The sequence below is a fragment of the Antennarius striatus genome, chromosome 4, assembly GCF_040054535.1.
Source record: "Antennarius striatus isolate MH-2024 chromosome 4, ASM4005453v1, whole genome shotgun sequence".
Lineage (NCBI taxonomy): Eukaryota > Metazoa > Chordata > Actinopteri > Lophiiformes > Antennariidae > Antennarius > Antennarius striatus.
This window is the reverse complement of record NC_090779.1, coordinates 16,090,986-16,112,578: the sequence shown is the minus strand read 5'-3', so window position 1 is coordinate 16,112,578 and position 21,593 is coordinate 16,090,986. Positions and strand designations below refer to the sequence as shown.

Below are 21,593 nucleotides of genomic sequence, written 5' to 3'. Positions count from 1 at the left end.
TTACAAAACTGATATTATTTCCCAAGTATTTTTGCTCTGGGCATCAATTATCATAATGGCAGCCAATGCCAGAGCCGCACGACCCGCTCTCTCTCCCTCAAACGCGCACACGCGGTGCGCACGCAGAGCGGTGCACTTGCTCCCCTTCTGTCTGAACCCTCCTTCCCGCGATCCGCCCACCATCTCAGGACTGGAGTCACGTGACTCGCCGCCCAGTGTCGACACCGCCACAAATCAGAACTCACCCAACGCCCGGCGGCGAGAGAGAGAGAGAGAGAGGGAGGGAGGGAGAGGAGCGGATCGCGCGGAGAGCACCCACTAAAGCAGTGGGCTGTAATGGAGGACGTGTAATAGTGGTGATCTGTTCCCCCGCAGAAGAGGTGGAGGGAGATGGCATCCGAGCAGTACGGGAGAGGAGAGTCACACTTTCGGAGATCTTCCTACTCTGATATTAGGCAGTCACGCTGCAAACTGTGAGGGCTTGGTGTGTGTGTGTGTGTGTGTCTGTGTGTGTGTGTGTGTGTGTGTGTGTGGACGGGACGCGGGAGCGCATGGCTCACCGCCGCTGCAGCGCAACTGTGGATTAAAGAAATTAGTTTTATTCCGAATGTTATTGAAACCTGTTCGACCTCCGTCGGTCCCCAACCTGCAGGGTGGGCGCGCCATGAAGGCTTTTTGGGCAAACTTATTCGCTCTGCTTTTTCTGTCCGCCCTTGCAAGTGTTTTCTACGTTTGGAGCGCGCTGGAGAACAGTTTGGAGCGTCAGAAACGGGGGTTCTCACCACCGGGTGGAGGCTCTTTTCACCCAGGACTACCAGAGGACCTCTCTGCCAAAACTTTCCGGGTTTTGCTTGCTGTCCCAGCGGCACAAAGACCACACTTGGGGAGCAGGCTTGGTGTTCACAACCTTACTGATCAAGATGTCTCTGTAGGAAATCGTGATTACCATCTGAATAGGGATAACAAGAGGTCAGGGCAGCAGGGGGGTCCGGTCAAGTTGGGCTTCCCGGTGGAGGATGGGGTATTTTGGAGTGAACGGATGGAGGAGCTCCTGCCTGTGGGCTTCAAGGAGGAATATAGTCGGGCATGGCAGGCGAGAGCCAGGGCAGAGCGGATAGTGAAGCTGGAGCCAGGATGCGGCAGGGTCTCTAACCAGCTCGCTACTTTTGCAGATGGGACCAAAGCATGTGTGCGTTACGGAATAAACGCGGATCAGGTGCAAGGAGAAGCTCTGACATATTATCTTGCAAATTTGTTGGGCATCACAAACCTGCCTCCTCTAATATTGTCCCAAGTGAACACTGACAGCGAACAATGGTCGTCGGTGAGGGCACGGATAGGTAGTTTACAGTGGAGTGATCGGGCCGTGGTTTCTCTGACTGAGTGGGTCTCCAACCTGACGGGGGTGGTCACACCTGCGCCGCTCAGACAGGAGAGCAGTGGGCTGCATCCGGTGCTGGAGGAGCTGTGGAATAAGACAACGTCGGAGCTGCTTGAACTGATGCAGTGGACCGACCTCATCATGTTCGACTACCTGACGGCAAACTTCGACAGACTCGTCAGCAATCTGTTCAGCCTGCAGTGGGATTCTCACGTTATGGAGAGAGACACCAACAACCTGCTCAAAACACCCCGCGGTGACCTTGTGTTCATAGACAACGAGGCCGGACTGGTGCACGGGTTTCGGGTGTTGAACATGTGGGAGAAATATCACAGCACGGTGCTGAACTCTGTGTGTGTGTTCAGAAAACGGACCACGCAGCGTGTGGAGGAGTTGCACAGCCGCAGAGACTCCAGGAAAAAGCTATTGGAGCTCTACAGAGACAGCGAGCCTTTGTCTCTGGAATTAGGATTTCTCTCAGACGAGCATGCTGGTGTTCTCCAGGACAGGATAGACAGATTATACAAACACATTTTGCATTGCAAAGGGAGGTACGCCCAGCTGTGAACAGTCTTTGCGCACAGGTGATGGATTTGCAGATGTAATAGTTGAACAAGGTCTGCAGATGCAACTGGAACACCTGTGCTATATTAAACATTACACAGAACCAACTGGCTTTTAAAGCTGAACTACCTCTTGTTAATAGAATGTATCGCCTACTTTTAATAAATGACTCATTTGAAAAGTGTTAAGCTGAGAGCATAAAGAGTAGGTCACATCTCTGAGGCTCACCCTGTACAGGAATATTAATTCCAAGAATTGTTAATATTTGTGACTGTAGGCTTCACAGTGCAGCCCTTCATCACCCGGGTTCTTGCCTCGTGTCTCTCCTAAGCCTTAACATGAGTTGATTCTTGAATTCCGGCTTCCTTTCTATAGAAGATAGTTTGCACAGGACGTGGTCGTGTAGCACCTGCACTTGTGTAATTGTGTCTGGATTGAATATTCAGCCTTAAACTTCTATGTGTATCATATCCATTGTAAATATTGTATTTATGTTGTAGATGTTGTCTGACAAAGGGTTTTGGGGGGGATTTGATGCTCCACTAATTTAACATACATTGTAACATTCCAAAATTGTATTTGACCCCTTTTTTAAAAAAAAATGTACACTGTAATGTAATTTAACTGTTGTCAAACTGTATTTTACATGCAGTTTACACTTGATTGTCTTAATAGAATCCGTAAAATGTCTTCATTGTCTGTGGAGTGCTTAGGTTTCTTGAGCCATTGTTCTTGCTCTCATTGTGCTGTAGAAATGTCTTGCACTACATGCAAGTTACAAGAAGAATCTCTGATTCAGTTTATAATTTTGCCTAAAATGACAATCTTATTGAGACAGTTCAAATCATTAAATATCCATGGACAAGAGGCTTTAGTGCTCTCTAGCTAAGTAAAGACTTTCTTGTTTTCAGAAGATGATTCACAGAATATTGGTCATTCTATCGGGTTGAACGGTGGACTTACGGCCAATGCTGGATGATTTATTGTTTCAAAGTGCTCATTTGAAAAATAAGAAAACTCCTTTTGAGATGCTAGCCTATGATTAAAGGTAGTATTGCTTTGCTCATACATGAGAGCAAAGCAGCCTGCTTTCTGTTTTCAAAAGGTTAATAGCTGAACTGTGAAAAGCATTTAGGAGGAAGTGTAACCACTGTATATGCATGAAGATAACCTTAATTAATTTTTTGTTCTGCTGGGCCACATCATTCTTTGATCTGACACACTGGGTAGTGATGTCTCCTTGTAAGCACCACTCTGGGTCCAGGTTTGTGTTTCGTTTCTGTTTGGAGTTAAAAGCTCATCATCAGGGGGAAAGTCAGCTATCTAATTTTTTCCATCCTCTTGCTACTGCACCTCATCTGGTTTATTTTACTACAAATATAGACATTATGGACAAATTCAGTGGACAACATAACCATTTGGATCTTGTAGGGGTGTATCTTGTTCAAACAGTGGCTTGATTTGTACTCACATTTCATTTGAACACGTGTCAGCGTTTGTGATTCATGCCTCTTCCCTGCCGGTTCACTACATATTGGCTGAGGAGCAGCAGAGGTTTAAGCAGGTGTAACTGAAAGGTTTTTTCCAGACGAGCTGCCTCATGTTGCTCTAATAGAGATGAGGGATCAATCTGTGCACCAATTGCTGTATAGGGGAAAGGAGGTCATGTTAATGCATCAGATGTAGGGTTAGTATGTGAACATGTGTTTCAAGGGGGGGGGGGTCGCAGCCGTGCATCATGCACTAAGAATCTGTTAATGCCAAATGCTGCTGAGAGATTAACAACACCAGGGATTAAATCCAATGTTTCTTTCCCTCCAGTATTTCACCACCTCTCACTCCTTCCTTCCTTCATCTGTCTTCCCTACTAACGCCAATGTCAATTTCATTTGTCAGCTAAATGGAGAATGAAAGTTTCATTTTGTTAATTAGGTTTTTTTTTTTTTTTTTGTTCGTTCCTTTGGACAAGAAAGCAATTTTTAACAAGGGGCCATGCCAGCTGTAATCACGCTAATGGTGGATATCAAAGAGATTGTTGAATCCCCCTTTTAAATGTTCACATATGTTTCTCCTTCACTCTTTCTGCCTGGCTTGTTTCCGATCACCACATAAACTCCTCCAAGTCCCTCTTTTTCTTTCATCCAGAGGCAAGAGAAGTTTCGTGCACATAACTTTGTGACACAGTCTAATGAGTTCAACCTGTCGTAGCTCGTGGCAGTAGCGCAACATGTTGTCATGCGGTATATGGCAGATAGTTATGCTCTACACATGCCAGCACTGAGTGGGCACAGGATGAGGCATTTCTCCTTCCAGATGTACTTGTTTTCACTGTCAGTTGGCTGAATCACATACTGTCTTATACCCGGAGGCCCACAGCAGGCCCAAGCAGAGACCCTAGGTACTGCAGTCCATCTTCCTCCTCTTTGTGAAAATTGCAAACATTCCTGAGGAGCTGAGAGCAGGATCATCTCCATGGACACAAATGCACACAGACAACCCTAACCCTTCTCAGGCAGGCGAGCAGAAGGAGTCCCAGCTGTGTACATAAACCTTTGTCAAAGTTGGAGGAGATCCGATTTCATGATATTAAAAAGAAACCCTAACATTTTCAAAGGACAGGACAGATCAAGAACAGACATTTTAGTAAAAGCACATTGCTATGAGTTTCTGACAATTGGATGAGAAAATCAATACCACAGATGGATTAAATGAAATGACTGGAAACAGCTATCCTGTCAGCAAGACAAAAGCTCAGTTATTAAAAGGTAATATTTAATGAAAATACACTGACCCTGTTTACATGGGCTTATAATTTAGACGTATCATTGAGTGGGAGCACTGATTTCTTGAGGTCTCTGCTGGTTGCCTGGCAGTTTCTCAGTGATGATAAGACTTCAGTATGTCATAATGCCAGGCAAGGAAATAATCTGGTGCACATCTGCCTGTGGCACCACTTGCAGTTTTTATAATGATTTGTTTTTCTCAATGTAATAATGAGTTATAACACTGTAATTAGAGTAGACAATAGGAAGAAATATTACATGCAGATTAAGCCAGGCCAGCCGGCTCCCCTTATTTCCAGTCTGTATTTTAACAAACAGGTTGCTGATTGCAACCTTTTTTTCAATCAGACATATATGAGAGTGTTACCACTCCTTTGTAAAGAAATAAAATATGCTTATTTTCTAAAATTTCCAGTATATTCTCAAACATCTAAAGTCACTATCACTAGGATATAAAAAAACAGTCTGAAAAAAGAAACGACACAAACATCCGCATTATTATGTCAAACGATTATTTAAAGAACAAGAGACTGAATCCTTTTTTTTTCTCATATACGATATGACTGACTGATTTAGACTATCCTTTTTGCTGCAGGCCTGCCATGAGTGAGTGGACGGACATAATAACTGACATTCTTTCGTGGCTATACAGTGCAGGGAACTTCCTGTGCATGACTGAATGATTTCATTACAAAACACGGCACATACTAGTGGGAGAGTCAGTTAGTCCCAGCTGAGTGGATACGGGCCATGAAGAGTAAACTGGGGGGCTGGGCTAAAACGGGAGGGGGGGGGGGTTGTCAGTGAGGGTATCTGACAGCCAGGATGTGGTGTGCCTGGAGAGCTGGCACAAAGCCACACTTTGTCCAAACAAGGGGTTAAAACAGAAGGTTGTGTCTTTGGATATTTTTTTATCAAGACAAGTAGAAGGTAATGGGACGGTGAGACAGATGAAGAAACGAAGCTCCATCCCTCAACGTATAACAAAAACAAAAATCACAGTACTAAGTATGTCTGCTTTTCTTGAAATCAAATTTAAATGTGTTTTCATTATTCACTTGTTTATCCAACGTTAAAGATGTCTTAACCTTCTTCCAGTTAGTTGCCATCCACAAATGTGGGTTTGGGAGTCACATTTCGTCACATGCTGTGAGTTTAATAACTGTGTGCACCTGGAAAGATCACAAGAGAGACCCAGCAATGTTAATCCAGGCCATATGGATTTACTTTAAAGTCATGTGTGATAACACACCAGTTTTTAGTAAATCTGAGTGTGTCCGAGTTTTGAATATGTGAGTTTGTACCTCGGGTAGGACCATGTAAAAGACCATAACAAATCTCTGCTTATTTAAACAGGATATTTCCCAAAATTTTGTAATCCAATGTCTGCAACCAATAACCTTATAGGAATCCATCTTTACACAGCTCTAGCACAATAAATAACACCAAGCGGACCAGACTAATACATCTGTCCAGCTGTTGTCTACTCTCTATAGCAACTGACAATGCCTGCAGATTAAGGAAGATTATAGAAGAGAACATCCTGCTCATAGTCTCCTCATTATAAAACTCGGTTTTGCCCATTGCATTTGTTTATTTCATTATTTTTACTTTGCCATGATTGCCAGTGAGTAAGATCTTTCATGTAGTCAGTAGTGAAAGAAAAATGACACAGAGGTTAATACATTCCTCATCGTTCTTTTAGGCTATTATTAGCTTTTGAGTAACATGGTCCTTATGTTTATGAATAAACAGACATCCGCATATAATCCATTAAACTGTTTTAGGAACAAGAAACGATAAAACCTCAATTTGGATTCCCTCGATTTCTCCTTAAAAGGATTTGCTTCATGCCAGTCATAGCACACATAAAAATAAATCCTGATTAATTTCATCACGTAATTTCATCCTATTTGTTATGCTGCATCCCTCAAGCTCTGTCTCCAAAATGTCAGACTACAGTATATTCTGCAGAATGCACAGAATAAGCCTCATTTGATTTCACGTGAATCATTTGCATTTTATAGTATTATCAGGTTCACTGAATGGTACGATGACCGCAGTAAGCGCATAGTGATGGCTCTCTCAATACCAGCAGAAAGTCTGAATGAAAGACAAGTACAGCATGTTCTTTATTCCGCTTTTATAACAACTGTCATAAATTCAGTTTTGTCTGAACAGCTACGTATGGCCTTAGCTTCCTTGTAAAGTCCACATGTTCAAATATTACATCTAACTTTTCCCTTACTAACTTTAAATGAGAATGCCAAGCTGGATATGACTGACATGCTTGATTGATTTTGCTTTTCCTCTGGGAGATGCCTGTTGATGCCTCGGTGCAGCTAGGGGCCCTGTTTCAAGTAGATGCCATTTTTCTCATTTGCATCTGGATTCATCTCTATGTAAATGTGAATTAGTGTGCTTATGGAAATGACTGGGGTTTTGTTTTTTGTTTTTTTCATTTTTTTGTTGGAAAGAATAACATATCGTATTCATTGGGAGATAATGTTTCATTTTGCTGTTGAACGTGGTCAACAGCACTTGTGGCTATAATTAAGATGTTTCTCTGCATTGTTGTGAGTGGAAGTTATAAATTTGCTCCTATATCTGTGGACAGAGATAATTGGTTCAAATTAGCCATCCACAGATGTGGTGACTCTATGGCTGAATAGCAAGAACTAAGGGATGGAGTTTAATAATTCTAAAATGCTGCATGCAAATTCTGCAACACAAACCCAACTTTCAGAATCAAGATATTTTATTGTAAAGTTTTAAGTTTTCAGATGAATATTTATACCCTGTGTCTGTGTCATCAGGACTTTGTCTTCTCTAAACCTGTAGTCCGAAGAGATCGATACAGTGAAGGGCAAGAGGATGTGTGATACTTGATCACAAAATACCCACAACCTGCTGAATCAGCACAATGCATCGTCCTAGCTGACCACTCATACTCTGAATGTTAGCGTTGGCTGGAGTCTGTACCACAGACCTGCATGTGGTCACAGTAGTCATTTTGAATTATAGCACCCATTGGCTGTACCAGTCCCCAGTAATTTGGTCATTTCTATGTAAATTGCACTTTGTGCCCTCATAGTAGGCTGGTGTACAACACAAATGTGCCGGCTTGCTTCTTTCCATAATGGTGCAATGTTATAGTGAAATGATTAAAGCTAACTGTGAGAAAATGTCACGACAGTCAATCAGTTGAGTGGACAGGTCGACAGGAGTATCGCTAGAAATAGAGTGCACTCAAGCATGCAGCGATGAAGCCAGCCATAACAGGCAGGCAGTTGATTTGGGTTGCGTCCAGGTGCCGGCTTCTCTTCTTAGAGGGAGGAAGGGGGAAGTGCTCACTAGAGACAAACATTAGGGGGGGTTATGGCTGACTCTGCAGTATCATTGTCATTTCAACAAGATTAGACATGCCGTGGTGAAGGTGAGACAGGGGCAACCTAGCATAGCATAATGTGGCAATGCATGAGAAAGGTGACACAACAGTGTACATACTGCATAAGTAACTGAAACTTTTTGTGGGGGAGAATTTTTTTAACTTCTTGTGTACAAATATTATGCAGACTGGGTAAGTTTTCTGAGGTATTATTACCCTCTCTGTCTAACAACAACATCAGCCAGCATTGCTATGGTGAATTATCCAAGGAAATCAGTGTGCTGTGTATTTTCAGCTTGAAGTTGTCAGAAAACTTTCATTATAAGATATTCCTTTTATTATTTTTTTGTCTTTGAAAACAACCTGGGGAAGTTTTCAGCACTAGAGTCTTATTGCTAATAAAGGAGCCAATGGTCAGAACTTGATGGTTTTGTGTAGGTTTTCATTACACCTTGCTCGGACCCCACAGTTCAAAGACAGTGAATAAATGCATTTGGTGATCATGAGAAAACTTATTGAAGATTATGTAATTTTATTGGTTAAAAAAGTAGGAACAGATGGCCAAAAGCATCTGGGTTGCTTTTTGGTCGACTTCGCAACACTGCAGCCCTGACTTTTTCTTGGCCAACATTTTTTGGAGATCAGTAAAAAAAAAAAAAACCCTGATCAGAGACAAATCATCACTGGCTTGGTTCTTGCAGTTAGCAGCTCACAAATCAGAGTACTACTGCTATGAGTGAATATTCAGACATGCTATCCAAGATCTCCAAGGGAACTTGTTGGTGGTGTCTTGTAGACGGCCACAAGCTGTCCAGTGGCCAACATATCCAGTCAGGGATCGGTCGAGGAGGCATTTAACAAGCTCCAGCTTTAGAACAGACATGGACTTGGTGAACACAGGAAGGCTTATTTCTTCTTTTCCTTCTTTTTACGCTTCAAATCACCACAAAAATAAATTGGACCACCCGTATTTGGTGGCAATATATTCAAAGTCCTGTTTTCTCACCATATCTACTCTCATCATGGCAAAAATGTTGTCTGGGGAGGGTACAGACTTGTCTGAGATTCATCCTAATGAAAGATGAGTTTTAATGAATTTTTTTGTGTTTATGGCTCGCATGTGAATGAACTCATATACAAGGAAAGCATCACACATTCCTCTCACTAGACTGGCAGAGACGAACAGCAATCTCAGAAAGGATGTTGACGTAAAAGCAAAATTAGAAGTATAAAGAGAAGTGTTTTCATGTATTTTACAAGGAAGGAAAGACATTCAACACCTTTGTCTGTAAACACAAGCTTCAGTGTTAGTCAGCAGTGTCTAGATGGACTCAAATGGCCGTTTAGTGTGGGGGTAAATTGAAAAAGCGGAAAAAACATTTTGTGTATCCAGAGACACATTACTCTTTCTTCTTCCTAGGCTAGCAGAATAGTTTGTAATCACATCAGCCATGGAAATTGTCTTTGGCAGTTACTGTGCTGCTGGAAAAGTTGACAAAACAACAGAGGATGACTAAAAATGAAATGCAGACATTCAGACTTTAATTATATGCTGTGCACCCTCTGTAGGTGTTGCCTTTTACTTTATTTTTTTTCCACCTGTATTCTGACTCATCTCAAATAACAGCTCAGAATTATCTGTGTCTCATCCACCACTGCAATTCTGCTCCTGGCATGTATTTGGATGGAGGCTCTGTGTCTAGCACACCATGACACATGGAAACAATACCAGATTTAGTTCATTTTTCTCCATGCTAAATTGTAGATCAAACAGCGAACTGTGTTAACCTTATTTGTTCTTTAACCTGAAGCCTTTGTCAACTGAAATGCTGGATGCTGGAGGTTTCATTATGCGCTCGATAAGAGGAGAGCCCTTCATAGACGAGGCAGGGTGGACAGGAAATTTAGAAGGCCATATCAATTTGTGAATCAGCAAAGCTGAATCCAACAAAACAAAGAGTTCAGTGACAGTGATGTGGCTGCTGCTCTTGTTTGGATTTTTTGTGTGTGTGTCTTCTCTGCTGTTCTTTCCTTGTCTATGGCCTATTTTCCTTTAATTACCCTCCACTTCTGTTTTATTTCTAAACATTTATTTCACTCCTGCAAATATCGTCTTCATGAGATGCTGTGAGCACTGATTGATTGTGGTTGGTGGGGGCTAATCACCTGGGCTGGCTACAAAGCCATCTTCGACAAAATCAATGCAACTGAAAGAGAAACAATATCTTTGTGGTGTCCTATCATTTGTAATATGGCACAGCCTATTACATTATCTCTGGAATATCAAGTGTTTGCTCTTATTTGCCCTCCTTTCACTTTTCCTTACACTTTCGATTTTTGAACCACGTCATTTATTCTCTATCATTTATCCTTTAAAAGCAAGAAGTGGGGTTTATTGGACATTTGAGATTACACATATATCACAGGGATCAGCTACTTGCATGACTCAATTTTAATGGCAAAATTGATGGCCTCCCATCAGGAACTGGAAAGGTATACACACTGACTGTGAGAAACACTGAGACACATCTGCAGCAAACGCAAAGAGCAATAAACCGAGTGATTTATTCTTTTGCGTATTGACGATTATGTCCCTGCTGCGTTGTCCATCATGTGTGGAGATAACATGGATAATAATCATGTCATCTTCATGGAGTCATTTCAGACCCATAAAACACAAAGAGCAGGACCAAAATAATTTGGGTAATGGATTAATCAAGTAAGTCTTACAATATTGGAAACTGCATGTCTTTTGAACACTGACTATTCATTAGACAAAACAAGATATTTGAAGGTGTCTCCTATGACTTTGGGAAAGCGGCCAATTACAAAACCCCTCCCTAAAAAGCAAGTGAGATAGACAAGAATGTAAGAGTTGCTATCTTGTGTCTTTTTAATGTAAGCTTAGACCAATGTGTTCCAGCATACGTTGTCTACAGTGCAAATGTTAGCATGTCGGGTTTACTGAATTTATCCAGCATTACATCAATGGCCAAACCCATTTCTTTGCTGACTGAGGGAATTGGTAACCAATCAGGGTTTCATTAGGAAAAAAAAATCTCATATCAGATCGAAATACTTGCACTATAGTTTAAAATACCTGCAATTCTTGAGTACAATACTTTCTTGTCTTTGTCTTCTAAATGGGTCGTCAGAAGGAGAGCACAGTGATTTTTTTTTTCTTTTTACACAGTAACATGTTTATAAGCACCAAGCTCATATTTAGTAGCCTTTTTACAGGGTTCTTAATTAAAATAGACAAGTCTGATTTTTCAATCAATTTTTTTCCATTAGCTTAATTATCTACGGTAGTTAGTTACAGTTGAATGGAAAATCTCATAATCATTGTAAACTGCATATTTGCTGCATGAGAATAAAAAGCTGAAAATTATGGGGACATTTTTTATTGTTTTGCAACTTTTTAGAGAATAAGCAATTGCTTGATTAACCAAACAATAACAGACAGATTAATCCGTGAAAACAATAGTTGAAGCTCAACACACAATACTGGGAAACTGAAAGCCAGCCAAGGACGCACACCTATTCAAACAATCCTCGGTTCTCAATGGCAGACAACAAATGGATGGGCTTTTAGTGTCTCTGCAAGGACAGGGACCAACAGTTTGGTGACTTTGAGCAAGCAAGCGAAAAGAATGTCAGCTTGCTGTGCAGAAGTGTCTGGTGCCATAACCCCTGCCTTGTTCTGTTTTCATAACCTTCAGCCTTTTCAAAATCACCCATCTCTCCACCATCCGTGAATTCCTTGACATCTCTACTCATCTGAAGTCGCTGCTGGTCCTTATTGCATGCATATGTTCGCATTTGTTGAAAACAATAGGTGTGAGTGAGGGAGTGTACATAAAATCAGCATGTGTGCATTTCATGCTAATTCACTGATTCAAAGGCGTATTATCCACACCAAAGATAGTTGAGCACCAGAACGAATTCATCAGTCTTGTTGGCTGTCAACATGCTGCCCTTCAAAGGTATAGGAATATTTGAACCTCTACTGCAGCTCACCCCCCCACACACACACCCCTCCCCCACTTCATCCCTCCCAGGTGTTCCCATAACTCACTGGGTCTTAAATCCCTCTCGGGCATTCCTGAACTTCAGAGACACATTGGCAGAAGAGCGCCTGGATTTATGGCATGCTGACAGTGACTGGACAGTGGAGCAGGGAGCAGAGCAGGGATGGGAAGGTGATAAGGTCGGCTTCAAACGGGAGGAAGAGTTTGTTGTTGTTCTGTAATACGTTGGCTTGTGCATACATATGTGCAGCCCATCTGACAGCTGGAGCACTCACTCACTGGTTTGCACAATCTCACAAACACGTAATCATAGTTAAGCTTTGATTTGTAACCTGTATGATTGGATTCAGGTGGCGGTTTGAATGTTTTAATCATTTTCTCACACACATGAGCAGAGACACATAACTATCACTGACTCCATATAGGCTTCTATTTTTGAAAGTATCAAAGGTGACCCTTCAACGATTGCCTCCGAGCCTTTTTTTTTTTTTTTTCTCACATCACATAAAATATTCATCTTGGTCTTAAATGCCACCTCCTTCTCAGCCATTAGGATTTATGTGATTTTGAATTTAACAGTTAAGGTCACAGACAATAGTGGAAGATCGAAGATGTGCGCGTCTATACAGTATATCTGTATAATCTGTAAATGTGTATTTATTCTTTTTACCCGTGATCGATTTCTCAATGATCAAACAGCCAGGTTTTTATTGCAGACCCCTGCAGTATCTGAGGTTGATGGATGTGTGGAATTGTTTCTTGATTCTGAGCTGGATGTGTAATGAGCCTTATTCTGCCGCTGTAACATTTGGGCTGATTGATTACAATGGCCGTTACACATGTGGGTTGTTGTCTTTTATCAATGCAAGGTGGCATTCCAGATTGGATTATCCATAGGGCACATGAAGAGACACCCTGCCACAAGTTTCATCCTGCTAGGGAAACCAGCTGTGGCTTTATATCAACACTTCACCCTCATGACAGTAACCAATAAAGTCATGTAATGATTTATATACAGGTTTCAAGAAAACTGTATATAAAAGTGTAAAATGTCCAAAACGTCTTGTTTTGCTTTTCTTTTTCCTTCTTTTCTCCCTTTCATTGATATTGATTTTTTGTCAAGTTGCCCAACACTATCATTGTTATGATGGTGAGCTGATTTCATTGGATATGACTTTTATTTCTAGTAACCAGGGTGATCCAAAATGGTCCTCCCCTGGTCATGTCTGTTCACTCTCCTTTTTCTCATTCTAACAGCCAAAATCAACCAGGCAGAATAAAATCTGCATCTTCATCTGGTCTAATATTTGAAAGAGGATATTCAGTGTTCCTACCAGCATGCGGTATCCATTTGTTAATATTTACTGCATTTTTTTTTTTTAAAAACGTTCCTTTTTTGTCTCTCCCTCACTTGGCAGGGGGTCTTCCTACCCTGCCTCTTTCAGACGTAACCGGAGAGCTGTAAAAGCCCAATTCTTGTTATGTGTATGTGTGAAATTGTGAGCATGTGTGTGTGTGCATGGTGAGTGGTGTGCTGGCCCTGAAGTGACACAGTGAGTATATAAATAGGTGCACAGATTACTGTTCCAGACTGAATGTGACATCTGTTGCATTGGGGAGTGCAAAATGTTTGAGAGCTTCTAAAACACTTAGCAGCCCACGGGCCAAAGCCAGGATGTGGAAGGCTGATATCCAGACCAAAAAGCCTTTCGACATAATGGAGAAAAAGGACAGAGAACTTCTTTTAGTTCTGTCATCTGAGGGATTTTGAAGAGGCAAAATGCAGGCAGCTATGGAGCTAGCAGGGTCCTCAGTCCTGCTCCTGTCAGACCCCTCACAAATGTTGGCACATACATTTGCATGTATGTTCAGTAGAAAGGGATGAAGGGAGGCCACAACGTGCATGAAAGATTCTTATTAAAACAAAAAAAGGAAGCTGACCGTGACACCCAAGTCTTCTAAAATGACTGGGCAGAAAAGTACAAACAGTATTTATCTTTCCTGTAAAACGTTGTATGAGTGTGCTGAATTTACGTTGTTTGCAGTCTGTAGTGGTTGTCAAAATGCAAATATTAGACAGTATAAAGAAACTAAGCAATCTGAATTTTACCAGCATAATTCCAGCTTCTTTGATTTGCAGTGAATAAGTTACTGGAACACCTGGTGAATCAAAAGGCGAGACAGTTTGTTCGATTTTGTGAAACATGAGAAGAAATAGGTGTTATGGGCCCTCCTGGTTGATGTGACATCCCAGATGAATGACTTCAACTTAAAACTATAGGTAGAAGGTAAAAACATCTCTATGTGATTTGACTATTTTTAGAGAGGATCTCTAAGGGGAATGAGCATATTTTCCAGCATTGAAACAAATTCAAGATGACAGAAATATTTCCTCTCATGATGAGTTCATATAAAAAGTGGTTGGAGACTTGTGGGATCAATTTGACAGCTTTGACATAGGACAGCGGCTCCTTCTCATTCGGAATCCCTTTGTGGTCATAAATGTCAACATATTTTTCAGGAGGCTGAGCTGATCTACAAGTAGGTATAGATCTAATACATACTAGAGCTCTAAAGATGGAACCTCTTGATCTGAAAGCCACTGCAGTATGGATAGAGCAGGATTCTTTTCCCATCAGTCTTTTGGAAGGAATGGCTGCATGTAACTAAATACATGAATGTGAGCAATTTAAACAATTGATTTCTTTTTGAAGAAAATAGGTCTTTGCTTCAGTTCATGTTTTATGTTTGCAACGACTGAAAAATTAAATGCAATGCAAATTTAAAGATTGTCTGCTGTATTATTTAGTGTTTATATGTATAAAAATATTAACTATACTGATTTCATCATTTGACAAGATCCATATGCTCACGTTTATTGGTCTTTGGCTGTTGAACCTCACCAAGGTACCGGACTCCAAGCAGATTTTAATGAAGGTCCCTGCTCTAAACTCTCCTGGATTCATTTTCTCTCCCATCTCAGTGTCTGTTTCTTCCTGCTCTGCAGTCGCGTCCGACACTTACAGCCTTCTCTCTCTTGATCTCCCACTCTTTGTCTTTACTTTTGACATCTTTCCCTTCAACCTTTCATTTTCTATATATCTTTTTCATTCTGTCACCTCCCCCCTGCCACGTGTTGTGTCATGGAGCAGCCCCATTTTCTATTTAGGCTGTTCCTAATCCTGTTTCTAAATGCATAGTAGAGTAATACTATTGTCGGGTAGTGGGCGAAAGGAAGCACAGTCAAAAGAATGGCTGGCCCTGCAGTGTTTAAACATCAAAGCCCTGATTACATATTTTCCACAGTTCATCCACTGCAATGCTGCACATGTTTCATGTAAAAACAACTTAATCCCATGGGATTATGTGGTGTACTTGGGAGGCAATTTTGAGCAGGATGGGACACAACTCTGCGAGTAAAGAAGGTATAGGGAAAGCCATTGGGATTCTCCATAGGTTATATCTCACCAAGACCCAATTATCAATCCTACTGATTAACGATTCAATTCTGTGCTCCTAGGAAAGTCATTACAAAGTGACAGTAACCCCTCTGCCACTCAGTCTACATGAGTCATTCGCACCACACACCAGTACCACCCTCATACGTGGTGTAATATATGAATATTTAATAAAGAAGCATTTATTTCAAGCATTATCAAACACTCAGCAAAAATGTATACTGTATTGGATTTTTGAAGGCGATGGTAATGATTCAAGACTTCTGTGAACACTAAAGACTTTCTCTCAAATTTGCAAAATGCAGATTGGGGAACTGGTCAGTAACTGGTGCAGGCAATGTTACAGCAGATTACAATGTGTGCACTATATTTATTAAGTTCATTGTCTTAACTGTCTTACTATATGTGCTCATGTAAAAACACATAGGCGTTGCAGAATAATACGTTTAACAAGTTGTCTCCTATGATATGTTCATGTCAAGTCTGTGTTAGGTAACACACTGTTAATAAAACCATGCTAATCTCTTTATTTTTTCACTGACTGTGCCTATGCATTTGACCTTTCTGCTAAAAATCTTTGTCCTCTGTGAGGTCATTTAATTAAACCGACAAAATCAGTTCCTTCTTTCTCATTCTAAAATACTAGAATGAGAAAGAAGGAACTATTTGCAGTGAGATCCGTCTGCTCGACATTGTTGTTGATTGTGACCGGTGGAATGTTGGTCCACTATTCTTCAATGCTGTGTGAAGTTGCTAGCTACTGTCAAAAACTGACGTATGCTCATTACGTGACATGTCTGGTGAATATGGAGGCCAACATCAAGGCCTAGAAGTGATGTGTATCATCATTATGCAACATGAAGTGCTGGTGGTGGATGAATGAATGCTATGCTAGTAGTGACCACAAATGCGTCAAATGACAATGACAACAGGCATGAGTATGAACTTCACTCTGATGGTCCTGCAGAAATCGTACAAACCCACCATTGTGTCGTCAAGTCTTTGGCAGTCATGCAAGTGTAGGAGCCTCGTGTGGCCTCATGTTTAAATATGATCTGTAGCTGTGAGACTGGTGGATGATACTATACAGTAGTATCTTGACATATGAGTTGAATTCATTCCGTGACTGAGCTCATAGGTCAAACTGGTAACTCAAACAAATTTTTCCCATTTAAAATATAAAATGATTTTGATCCATTCCAGCATTGTAAAACAAAAAGTATTTAATCAACCAATAGGCATGCATACTCTTCTTGCACATAATTAATTATATCTGTATATATTAAATAAATTGCATAAACAACGATAAAGTATGAAAAGAAACGCAGCAGTCACAAGTTGACACAAACTACGTCTTTACTCCACGAATGAAAACGAGATGTGGTCTCAATTGATGTTGTATTCATCCACCAACTCTTGGTAGTGTCCAGAAGCATGGCTCGTATCACAGATTTTTGCTTGTATGTCGAAGAAAAATATGGACAGAGCAACAGCTCATATCTCAGAAAACTTGTATGTCGAGCAGATCATATCTCAAGTACTACTGTACCACCAAATCTGAAGGACAGGCATTCCTGCATTCAGCAGTTACACTCTTCAATTTTATTTTTATTTTATTTTTTGGGGGGGGGGGTGAAACTGCAATTATATAAATGTAATTATCATGTTTAATCACAGGACATAGTTTATCTTAAGTCCAGGGTGAAATAAGTTAATGCAAAAATAATTCTATTGTTATCATATTTTTATTGAGTGTACTTGGTGCGTTCATTCATCCACCAGCTTCTTTATTTATTTGCAAGAAGCATAGCTCTTAATCTCATAATCTGCTTTTGCTCTGACTTGTCTGTATTGCTCACAAAGACAGTGGAAAAGTAGGCTGCAGTCAGACACACACACACACACACACACACACACACACACACACACACACACACACACACACACACACACACACACACACACACACACACACACACCCAGTCTCAGCCAAATTAATAAACAGCTTAACCATCATTAGATTTCCATTTTTAAAACCATTCATCCATTATTTCCGTTCCCCTCCCCTTGCTTTATTCATCCAATATTCTCCTCAATTCTGCCTCCATGCTTTGTGACAAGTAGTCTTTCAGGTTTGTTTGGTGACTCAGCTGTACGTCTTCTCATTGGCAGTCCAGTAATTGTTTTAAGAGATGATATTGGACACTAAAAGACTCTTGCAGAAAGCTGTGCAGTTTGGGGAAGGGGCCTCCATCAAGAAGATGGGGCACTGTCCAACCGTCAGTCGGAGAATAGAGCCAAGTCATCTTTTCATTCGTTTGCTCACAGGCAGCGTTCTTGGCTGTGAAGGCAGAATCCAATCTTCATCCTTTCATTCATTCCTTTTCACAATCCTTTGCAGTAGTCCACCCTTTGCCCCATACCACATTCTGTCTCCGTCTTACCTGCTCTTTCTTTTATCTAACTCTTCTTCTCTCTGTCATCTGCTTTCTCACTACTCCAACAGCCACACTAGCAGCACATGCTCACAAAAGAATCACCTGCATTTGTTGGCCTGAGGCAGAGCTGTTTGAATGAGGACAGCGTGAATCGTTTTTGTATTGAAATGTGGAATTACCTCAGGGATTATGTCACGTAATCTCTCTCCCTCGTGCCTCAGCCCACCGTTGAATGACAGGTTTGGTTTAAACTCAGCATGTATGTTAGGCTGTGATTGAAATTAAATGACCTTGGAGGTCAACATGAAATGATAATAAGAGAGTTTGTGTTATGAAAAGTTTTTCTCTGAAGACATGCTGTCAGATTTCTGTGGAAAATGTGTTCCTAGTTCATTTCCAAATAAGACGTGTGTGTGTAAATCCTTCAACTGCCAGTGGCACACTCAACATTTTGAAAGCCTGATTGGTTTTGGAATACTTGCCCAACTGAAACAGACATTTTGTTTTTTAACTAAAGGTGCCTCTTTCTTTTTCTCACACTTTTTGCCCATCTCACTAAACACACTCACCTTTGAGCTGTCTCTGGTTTAGTGTGTGGTAAGCCGAGCCTCAAACTATCAAGCGTGAGCCACAGAGGAAGCCATTCTGGGATTTTGAGGTTTGAATGCTTTTGGCAGAGCTATTCATCCTGAGAATTTTCCAAGTCCAGATCACTGCCAGGATGCCATACGTCAGGGCGTATAGAGGAGCATTGTGACACAGGGCCTACGTTTAGGAGCCTGCTGAGAGGGACCGCAGAGGAAAACACTGAATGTCATTGTTGCATCGTGCCAACAGTGCCCTCAGAAATGATGTCACTGCAGACAGAAGTCCAGCTGTGGCTAAGCATGCATGACGGTTGAAAGAGGCCATTAATCTCTAGCATTGTGCGAGAACTTGCTTCAGTTCTTTTGTAGGAAGGATATTTTCTGATGCAGTTTGGGTTGCTGGTGACTTAGTAAACATGTAAAGGATGAGCAGGTACAAACTTGCTTGCTTCTGACAAACACAGGTGTCTGAGGATAGGAGCATATTTTGAGTAATGTTAAGACATGACAACCTTAGACAAACCATGATTGTGTTTGATTCAGAAAGGAGAGATTGTCAATCTATGTCCAACAGATGTAAATCAGATTAGAGCGGAGCTACGTTCAGGAACAGCGTATCAAACAAACCAGACATATGAATACAGACAAATTTGACATTTTATCCCGGAACATGTGACAACTTTATTATATTTAGTTACCAACTAAACAAAGATGAGACATGGCTCTACAAAAGCTTTCATGCTATGTGTGGCATTGTGCTAATAAAAGTTTTCCTATTGTCTCTGCCATTTGGGAAAAGATCCTGTTGTCTTTTTTAGACTTCACAAAAATATCCATCCATCCACCTATTTTCTTTTAGACGAGAATATCGCAGTCATCTGGACTATAACCGTTAATCTGCCTTAACGGTTACAGGTCTGCTGGAGCCCATCTCAGCTTGCTATGAGCAAGAGGCAGTTTACACCCCAGACGAGATGCCAGCTAAATGCAGGACCACACAAAAGCAAACAAACACGCACAGTTACACTCCAACCTATAGACAATCTGGGGTGACCAGTTCACGTAACTCTCAATGGAACAGCAACATTTTTTTTTTTAATTCACAGGAATTTCCCATAAACTGTACAGCTTTTAAAATGAGAAAACATTTTCATCATGCATTAAAATGCATTGATTAAACTTTTTTTTTTTAAACTGCATCAAAGAAAATTTGCATTTATGATCTCGACAAAATCAAAAAATAGTGCAAAACTAGAAATCCCACTCTACCCAAGAATTATAGCAAAGGAAAACATTCAGAATTAATACAAACCTGTTTTTTTGTAACATCTGAGATTGACATGGACATAGAATTTAAATAGAATTGATCCGGCCCAGTCACAGATACGTTAAGATTCAACTGATCAGTATTACATTAGCTTGGTGCATTTTAGTCTCCAAGAGAAAATGAACTATGTGTGCCCACCACCCACTGTAGGTGTTCTACCACATGTGGAGGCAAGATGTTATATTAATATAACATATTAATATAGTCAATGAGCAGAATGTTATCTGCTGATTCACTGTCTTGTTTTGACTATGATGACTTATGAAGCATTAATTTATTTCTGATACCAAGTCACATTGGCGGGCGTTGTCACCTAGCTCTTTCCACCCTTAACTTGCTCAAGCTTATGCAAATTTTCAAAACAAATTTTAGAAAGCAATACATCAAAACCAGCAATTCTCTCTCATGTGCAACCAATGTATCAAAGGAGTATTGAGGTATGATACAGATTAATTTGCCTCAGGAATACAAGACTGAGCTTAATTGCTTCCACACATTGAACTGTGCAGTGAGAATTGAAAGTCATCATATTAGCTGGGCTTGATGTTTGATTCCAAACACTATTACTATCATCCCCTGACACCGTATTTCTGCAGATCTGAGCAAAGGTGGACTGTGAACCGCACAGGAAACTACTGGTTGCACATCACTGCACAGCACACGGCAGCAGGAGGCAGTTACTGTGGTTACAGAGTGTGTGTAAAAGATCAAATGGGGATAGGCAGGGATTGGGGGGTGTGAGGGAATATAGTATGCTAAGGCAGAGATAATGGATTTACTGGTTCATCTATTTTGTGTGTTTGGTCCCACCTCATGTCTTTGTTTACTCGATGCTCAATTGCACAGGAGAATGTTGTCCATGAAGATCTAGGGGGGAAATTACAGTTATCAGCCTATAGTTGTGTGCCCTCAGCAAACAGTGAGATTCAATTTACATCAACGTCTGTCTCATGTTATACTGTATATAAGAACTTTACATTGTTAAGTGTATTTAAAAATGGACATTATATGTAAATTAACATTTATGCCTTCAGTTTATTGCTTCCCAGTGAGAAGAACCCTGGGTTCATTTAGAATCTATTATCAGATAATACACTGGCAATCGGCTGAAGCCCATGATCAGTAAATCCCATGGCGTGGTGAATTAGAATGTTTCAAATGTGGATTTTACTGTAATAGAGCAAAAAAATGTTTTTTTTTAAATCCGCACTTATCTTCATCCCAGAAGCACAGAAGATCTGCACGATCACAGTAGGGCCCAAGAGAAGACGAGTGTCACCAAATTTGTAGTAGTCCTAATGGGACTGTGGCACCGCACAGTGCTTTACTGCTCCCAAGTCCTGTGTTACAACCCAGCTAGAAGACTGGGGAAATAACATAAGTCAACCCAGATTTAAAAGGGTGAACATAAAACATTTATTCAAATTCTCTCTCTGAATACAAGTGTTTAACTAAGGTATTTCTTTTAACAAACTAAGGAAGGCCAATGGGCGCTGTTCAAAGATAACCAAAAATACAATAAACAAAGAACTCTCTAGAAGATACAAAGGTTAAACTAAGGATCAAGGCCAAATGGGCACGGTTCAAAGATAACAAAGGCTGCAACAAACAGAGGACTCACAAACTTCCACAACTT

At 40.8% G+C, this 21,593-nt stretch overlaps 1 protein-coding gene across 1 annotated transcript; it reads left to right on the top strand.

Moving 5' to 3' along the window:
- The first annotated feature begins 301 nt into the window (after window positions 1-301).
- fjx1 (four-jointed box kinase 1) lies at window positions 302-2,796 on the top strand. Its single transcript, XM_068313525.1, has one exon. It carries the CDS (start codon window positions 608-610, stop codon window positions 1,946-1,948), a length of 1,341 nt encoding a protein of 446 aa, XP_068169626.1. The 5' UTR covers window positions 302-607; the 3' UTR covers window positions 1,949-2,796.
- Window positions 2,797-21,593: the final 18,797 nt, after the last annotated feature.

Coding starts and splice junctions, on each gene's coding strand:
- fjx1 (XM_068313525.1), top strand. CDS start 608: ATGTTATTGAAACCTGTTCGACCTCCGTCGGTCCCCAACCTGCAGGGT.